This window comes from Crocodylus porosus, unplaced genomic scaffold (genome assembly GCF_001723895.1).
Source record: "Crocodylus porosus isolate Cpor-Errol unplaced genomic scaffold, CroPor_comp1, whole genome shotgun sequence".
Taxonomy (NCBI): domain Eukaryota; kingdom Metazoa; phylum Chordata; order Crocodylia; family Crocodylidae; genus Crocodylus; species Crocodylus porosus.
Genome location: NW_017728915.1, coordinates 26,556,588 through 26,564,952, shown reverse-complemented (window position 1 = coordinate 26,564,952; position 8,365 = coordinate 26,556,588). Strand labels below are relative to the sequence as shown.

The following is an 8,365-nucleotide window of genomic DNA, read 5'->3' as shown; positions in this document are numbered from 1 at the left end:
CCCCGCTGCTGCAGCGGGAGGGGGCAGGGCCAGCGTTGGGGGCCTCAGCCCCCGTCATATGTCAGGGAGCGCAAGCCTCTTCCTGGCAGGGGCACTGTACTGAGGGGTGGGCAGAGCTGCAGCAGGATGCATATGGCAGCACTGGTGCCCAGAGTGGGCCAGAGCCATCCAGGACCTGTCAGCGCCACTGCGCTCCGTAGCAGCTCTGCCAGTCCTGCAGTGTGGCCCCCACATGGAAGAGGCTTGCTCTTGGGGAAAGGGGGATGGGGGCTGCTGCTCCCCCCTCACTGCTCCAGCAGCTGGACAGGGGCAGGGCCATGGCCAGACATCGCCAGCAGAGCTCCTGGGGGGTGGGGGGGCAGGGAGCAGGGTTATTCCTTACTTTGCCCCCGGGCTCTGCAACCAAGTCTGCTCGGCCCAGCCACAGCTGCCACTTGGTCTGCACTTGGGACAGCAGAATAAGTCCCCTCCTGCCAGGAAGAGTCGAGATTGAGTCAGCCCACCACTTGGTCTGCAGCCGCCACTTGGTCTGTGCTTGCGGCCAGCTTTCTCCCAGCAGGAGGGGGCTTATTCTGCTGGATGCTGCCCTGAGCACAGACCGAGCAGCAAACTGGCCGCACACTCCTAGCACAACTTCCCTGCAGCCGAGGGCACACTCTAGCGCTCAGGCTCCTGGCCTCAGCAACTGCAGGCATTGGCTGGCATTTCCTCAGTCCCGAAAAAATGTTTGTCCTGTTACAAACTGGTTCAACTTAGGCCAGTTAGACTAACCTGCAAAAGTTGAATCAGCTCAGGCTCTGGCTTTTTGAATGTCTGTCCCTAGTCCAGATGTATGCGTATAAGCAGATGTTACAGTTAAATGCCATTTTGAATTCTTATATTTCCTGTAAGTGGAACTTCAGCCGGTGTTAAGTTCTGAATGCAGTTTGTTTTTTCTCCACTTACTTCCATCTACCTTCACTTATAAATTTGCCATGTTTTGTCTGCAGTTATCACGTTGCTACTTTTCCTGAGAAAGAGGCATAAGAAAGACCTGAATGTTCTCAGGAATAATGTGGCAGAAATCCATGAGCAGCTTGTCACCTATGACGAGGAAGGGGGCGGTGAAATGGACACCACCAGCTACGACGTGTCTGTGCTCAACTCCGCCCGCAAGAACACCATGAAGCCCCCAAGGCTGACCCTGGAACCTGCGCTCTCCCCGTATGCACAGATCCAGAAGCCCGCAGAAAATGGACATTCTGGCACTGGGGAAATGGAAATTATGATTGAGGTGAAGAAGGATGAAGCTGACAATGATGGGGATTTGCTGCCATATGACACCCTTCACATTTATGGCTATGAAGGAGCTGAGTCCATTGCAGAGTCTCTCAGTTCTTTGGAGTCAGGGTCCTCAGACTCGGACACTGATTATGACTTTCTAAATGACTGGGGACCCAGATTTAAAATGTTAGCTGAGTTGTATGGGTCAGAACCAACTATAGATTTTGTCTATTAAGTCCAAAATAACTGAGTTTCCCCTCCCCCTAGCAACAGACAGTAAAGTCAATATGCTGCCAGTGCACAAAGGAGGAGTGACAGCTCCTTACCCAGGCAGTACTGGCTACCACTAGGATTGCAGACACTAAGAAACCCAAAGCATATGAGATCAGAAAGAAGTACAAAGAAATCCTTTAAGAAAAAAAAAAAAGATACTGTAGCTCTTGCCCCACTCCTCCAGACTTGACACCTGGGAGGACACTGATTCTTCCAGTGACACTTCTTTTGATTCACTACTGAGAAGCATTTGACACTTACCTAGGCAGAAGCCACATGGTCTATGACTTCCTCCCTATTTCATGTCTCTCTTCCACTCTTCTCCTCCCCTGTCCAGTTTCTAAATGCACAATCAAGATCATCTAGTGTTAGAGCAGAAGGGTCTAGAAATGCAGACTAGGAGCATTATGGAGCCACCTGTTGCCCCAACCCATGGGTCTGCCCTGCCTCCTGTAACACTTTGCATGGATAAACCCTACACACAGCAGAGTAAGAGAAACTAATGTCTATCATTCAATACTAGAGGTTATTTCATCCTATTCAGAGAGGCAGGACTTGTCCCTTCTTTGCAATCCCCCGACTACTTTTCTTCAATACCCTTCTGATCCAAATATGGGCTCTTGGTGAAACACAGACCTCTTCAGGATTTTTAGTGATAATTATCAATATTAACAGCCAGACTGTGTATTTTAGACACAGTCCTGGAGCATTAACATTCCTCTTACTAGCTTACAAAGTCTTTTTTTCTAAGGATCTCAGTGCTGCTGAGCTGAATATCTCTTGCAGGACAGGAAGCTTAAGGAACAGAGGGAATGTCGGGACTTCAGGTCTGTAAGGTTTTACTAGAGTGCAACCACTACGTCACAGGCTGAGCAGCTTGTTGGGTTTCATTAATTTTTTAAGTAAGTTTTCTTTTTATCGTAGCTGATAGAATGTTGCTATTTCAGGGAAAAAAAATAAAGGGCCTCACTACTGTGAAACTATTGACTTTCTTTGTAAGCAGGTACTGTAGAATGGGTATTTCCGCTTAAAAAATAGTAGAGAATTCCAAGCCAGAACATCATATACCTACATACTTCACTGTCTGTCATAAAAGACCAAAGCATGAACATAAGCAAGATTTTGGGGTGCAATAACCCCTTGTGCCTGAGGCTTGTACATGCTTAGCTTCACATGAGAGGGAGTCATCCTGTTCAGGACAATGGAGTTTACTTCCTAACGTTAAGCACATATTGCAGTTTTGCGCAATCTTGCAATACCATCTCCTGTGATAGCAATGGACCGACTCCTGCCTTCACTGATGCAAGACTCCCACTAATCTTACTGAAAGCAGGGCCCTGCCAACCAGATACCCAGTTTTGCAGACTCTGTACTGAAAATGTATGATTTAGCTCAGTTGATCTATTTAAAATTGGATTTTATATTACAATAACTAACCCAGATAACACTTTTTTTAACCAGAGTAGTGGAATCTCACTAATTTGCATTTTGCTAATCCACACCCCCCCATGATTTAGACACAGTGATGTAGGTTTTCTTAGCAAGGACATAATAGGAAGGAAGTGCTGCATGGTATCATTATTAGCACGTCAATATTTTTAAAAATTTACTATACAGCAGATTACAGCTTGCTCAATGCTATTATCAATAATTCAGATTGTGCTACAATTATCAAACACAGGCCTGACCAAAAGCTTACTGGGATCCTTTCCATTGGCTTGACTAGGCTTTGGATCACGTTGTGTGCAATGCAAATTTTGAATCATTTATCCTTGCTTTTATTTTTATTGCACTCATTCACTCAGGCTCCAATTTCCTAAATCCAGTCAGCAGTGTATGTTAGTGAGGTTCAACTAGGGAACATGTTACTAATACTACTTATATTTTAAGATTTTCATGAATAATTACATGCTGAATTGCAAAACTGTAAAGTTAGTCATGAAACTGTTTAGATTAACAACTAAAGTTACTTTTGTAGATGTTGGTATTTCCTATAACAATAATTGTTTTGCAATCTGTTTAAATTTATGCAAAGTAACACTATATTGATCTCTACTGTACATAATGTTTGCACTGGATTTCTTTTTATAATACCGTATTGTATTTTTTTTTTACTTACATAAAAGCTAAAGTCAAATGTAGTTTTATCTCTCTTTGTATTAATAAGCCGTACATATCTGACAATTCCAGCCCTTTGGGTTACCTGGCTCTAATGAACTTGGATATCAGATCGGTGGAATCTCTTAGTAAAAGCACTAGGAAATCAAAACACAGGGAAATGTAGGTATTAGTTCATGAAGGGGCCCATTGTTTTTTTAAACACGGATTTTTCCCAATGATTAACAATTGTATTTTATATAGATTTTAATAATGTGAAAAGCTTAAGTTCCCTCAATGGCAGGTACACAGCAGTAAAAAACATGCACTTTACCCAATTTAGTGTAATGTTCAAAGGCAAAATACAATTAAATGTATTTTTCTAAGGAAACATTTTGATTACCTACTTGGAAAAATTCTACTTTTACTAAAAGTTTTCTGAAGTGTTATTCATTCAATTGAATATATATATATTTTTACTTGGTATGGTACATGTAAAACACTGTAATTCCGAGGTGCAGCATTTTATACCTACTTTGTAAATGACAGTGCAAAGCATTCAGATGTCATGTTACTTGCCATGTCTTTCCTATTCAAGAGAACTGTTTCCTTTTGGCTTAGGTCAAAGACAAAAATTTTGCAGTTCATTCTAATCTCAGCTGGAGGTCCCACAGCTGGCAAGAAAGCTGTCACAAAACCCTTCATGCGTCTTGAAGGTATTATTGCTGTCATAAATATGGAGCTGGAAAAGCCTATATAAGTATCCATGCTATGCAGGAACATTTACACAAAGAGTGCCATCCTAGCACATCAAGGTTAATGGGAAGTTTGCCACTGCTCTCAACTGGGTGCATCTACATTTACAATTAACACGTAGCAATTTCTCCTGGTCACAGCATTTACATGTGCACCCAGGACCACAGCACATTGAGCTGGGGCAGAGCAGCCCCAGGCTGGCAAGGTGTTCAGGGGTCGGCCTCCCAGCCTGGGGCTGCTCCGGCCCAGCTCATTGTGCTTCAGATGGGCTGGCTAAGGCACGAGCGTGTTACAGTTTGGGGCTAAAGGGACAGGCAGTCCCTGCAATGTAGCACCCTCATGCCCTAGCCAGCCCCAGCCACAATCTACACAAGTTTTTCAGTGCATGTAACTACTACACTGTAGGACAGTATTTGTCCCGGAAAGTACTATCCTACAGCAGAGTTAATTAATTCACTGTGCTCTAATACTGCTGCACATGTAGACGGTGACGCTTTACTGTGGAGCTGATTAGTCAGCTCCACAGTAAAGCACATGTGTAGATGCACTCACAGGCCGGATCCAGACAAGCCAGTCTGCAGCACAACACATTTAGGTGTTCCCCATACTGCTACCTTGCAGAGTGGGGGGGGGGGGGGGGTTAACCCCGGGAGATCATGGGGTCAAAAAACTCATACAGAAAAAAGGCAATGTGTGCCACCCAAAACCGACTGCCTGATTCCAGCCAGGCTCCCAGCTGCAGGAGTGATGCCGCTGTAGCTTCCCCGACCCCAGGACCCCAGGTAAGGCTGCTGGGGTCAGCACAGATGTTCACGCTTGTCCATGCTTGTCTGGATGTGGACTTGTGTGGCCACAGAGTCCAGATTTCATGTCCTGACCCAATAAACCTAGAATAAGGACCAGAGCTTTTTTCACTGCATTTCAGACAGAGAGGAAAACAGGAAACAAAGAAATAGTGTTAGTCTGTGTCAGAAAGAGGAAAAGAAAAAAAAAAAAGAAAAGTCCCTTGCGAGCTGTAGGTCAGATGGTTGGTTTCCTAGCTTCTTACTGCTTCCTGACTCCCGTTTCCTTGCTACTCTGAAAAGGAAAGACCTAAACAGAACTTCCTCTCCCCCTCAAGGGCATCCCCACTAGTTTTTTTTCCCACGTGACTGCTCTGGCAAGATTCTAGCTAAGCCTTGTCAGCACTTTTATGCCTCCAAAGTTCCTACTCTAGCCCCCACAGGCACATTTTGCCCGTTGCATCCTTCATAAAAGCAAACTAGGAAAGAAGAAGATTCTGCGTGTAATCAGCATCCCCTGTCATGCACATACACGAACACCTGGTGGCACTCAATTCCAGTAATACTGAGAGAAAGAATTAGGTTGCATTGTTCCACATAGTACATTTTACAGTCAGAAATCTGCTTTTTCTATCATCTACTTGGACTCCACGGCACAGATCTACAGCTTGCCTCTATAGTGTTGTTGCATCAATTCACACCAGCATTATTAAGAAACCAGTTAATGCTACAGACATTTTCATGCCTTGACAGTGAACTCAAAGAAGAATGCACACGTTCTTGCATGCTGTTAGCCTGCGAGGCTTGCTTTTACCGGCATTCCTGAGTGTGTCCCCAAGGCTTGTGGAGCCAGCTGAGATGACGATAAGAAGCCTTACATTCAGAAAGAAGTCACTGAATCGCTATCTCTTTCCAAAGAGGAGCTATGTGGAAGGGAATGATAAGATGTGGATGCCAGACAAGGCTAAGGAGAGCAGAAGAGACGGGGGACATTTGATTCAAATTCCTCTCGCTAATTTTGGTCCTTTTGGAAATAAGCAAGATTAACGTCTATTGTTTTACAATGGAACCAGAATTGGGTCCTGCAGTGCTTTGTTTTAGAGATGGCTTTCCAGATATTGGGAATATGGTCATTTTTAATAAAATTATTTACTGAAAACTAACAGAAGGAAAGTGTGGCAATCCCACAAAGGCCTTTTTTAAAACTTAAGCAAGAATAAAAAACAAACCATTCAAAGATACTAAGATTGCCGCCAGCTCCAAGCTTACCTGGCAAATACCGAACTGCTTATTTTTTCCCAGGCTGATAACTGCATCATGCCAGTGGCACCCTTGTCAGCTGCCTTGGTCATTCTGGGTGACAATATCATGCTCACACATGCTCTCTGCTATCAAATATTGCCATGTACCTGTACCAGCATAGGAGACCAAGACTTGAAAGTATTATCTGGCTGTCGCATCAATTCTTTTTTTGATCTTGGCTTAGGAATTTTGGTCCAGATTTCAAAAAGCGATCCCTGCTATTCTTTTGTTAAAGACTACGGCACTTAGAATGAGAGGTCACTTTTAAAATCCCCTCCGTCATCAACATGGAAATGGATCACAATCAACCACATGATGCTGTTGCAAGGGTTAATTAACACATGTACAGCCTTTGAGGATGTAACATGCTCAAGGAACAAGTATTAATGTTTATTTTAATTACTAGGGGTGGAAGGTTAATTTTTCTTCTTGGTCGTATCTCCAGTCAAACCTTCTGCACAGGCCACTGCTTCTGGTGTTGGTGTTGACAAATCTTGTGGGGTGCATTGTGGTGCTACAGGGCATCTCAGGAGATGATTAGTTATTTCTCATTACTTATAGCAGACTTTAAACACAAGACACTTCCCAGAATCCAAAAGAGTTTAGTGAAAGGACATTTTCCTGCCTGGCATAAACCTTGTTAACAGGAATATTCCCACTGACACTTAAAGACCTATTCATAGGTACTCTATCTGCACAGAAGATTTGGACACTACATTCAACATGTCACTGTAAGGGCGGGTGACAAAACACGGAGGACGTTATGAACAAAGGTTAGAGTAAAGTGATCATATGGTCATTCAGCATGTGCACATGCTGGATGGTCTTACAAGTTAGCCTTTTAATTATTTACGTAACGCTGCACGTGCCCCTTAATTTACACACAGCCACCCAAAAACCTAAAAAGCTAACTCAAATTTCATATTGTAAGCAGGCTCCTTAAGCTAATTTCATTACAGACCTGCTAAATTCACGTGGCAGATAATATAGGCTAGGTAAAGCCAAAAAGCCCGAGGCTGTATCGATTCAGTCTTTGCAGGTTAGTCTAAAATACACAGATTAAATTGAAACAAATTCAGGAAATGCAACCACATGCCTGCAGTGGCTCAGGCCAGAAGCCAGGGGGTGCTAGAGCACAGTTCTCTGAAAGTGTTCACTTCCTTTTCCTGCTTCCCCCAAGGTCTCAGGATTTGCAGTCCAGAATTACAGCAGTAGGATTCTGCAGAGTTGCTCATCGCTTCCTCTTCCTGCTCCCAGTGTAGCCAGAAGTAAATTTGGGGGATATTTAACCCCCTCCCTGGCCCCAAACTCCAGCCAGGGTTTGCCTGGAGGTGGGGGACAGTCCCCCCACCCCTGTAGACTGGGATGTATCCCCAGCCAGGCTTGTCTCCCCCACCCCTTTGTCAGCAAGCCCTCACTGCTCCAGCTAGGGAGCAGAGGGGTGGAACCAGGTCTGCTCTCTGGAGCAGACAGCATAGCCCAGAGCTGAAAAGCATTCTGGGATGCTGGGAGACTGTGATTTAACTTGAACCAGGAAGGGCTCTGAGAAGAAAGTTTCATAAACTGGTTTGAAACAAATCATTTAAATCCGATACTATGTTCAACCAGCTTTATCCTAAAACTGTTTCAGCCATTTTGAAATTGGTTTATGTGCACTAAGCTTCTGTTCTGTTACAGGATTAAACCAGTTTCTGATCACTTAAACCAAAAAAAGGGAGGAAGGAGGACCCAGGACACTATAGGCCAGTTAGTCTTACCTCAATCCTGGGTAAGCTTTTTGAGAGAATTACCCTGGTGCATATCCACAAGGGGCCAACAGGGGAGATTATGCTTAGGGGCAACCAACACGGGTTCATTAGAGGCAGGTCCTGTCAGACCAACCTGGTGGCCTT

General features: G+C 44.3%; 1 protein-coding gene and 1 long non-coding RNA gene across 2 annotated transcripts in view; one reads left to right on the top strand and one right to left on the bottom strand.

Moving 5' to 3' along the window:
* Positions 1-3,677, top strand: part of CDH5 (cadherin 5) — a 52,600-nt gene extending 48,923 nt beyond the window's left edge. The window contains exon 12 of the mRNA XM_019535900.1: positions 990-3,677. Within this exon, the coding sequence (XP_019391445.1) occupies positions 990-1,498 (509 nt within the window). The 3' untranslated portion in view covers positions 1,499-3,677. The remainder of the gene's footprint in view (positions 1-989) is intronic.
* The window catches only part of LOC109310631, a 24,877-nt gene extending 19,798 nt beyond the window's left edge, over positions 1-5,079 (bottom strand). The window contains exon 1 of the long non-coding RNA XR_002101275.1: positions 5,067-5,079. This is a non-coding gene — a long non-coding RNA (uncharacterized LOC109310631). The remainder of the gene's footprint in view (positions 1-5,066) is intronic.
* Between the last annotated feature and the right edge of the window lie 3,286 nt (positions 5,080-8,365).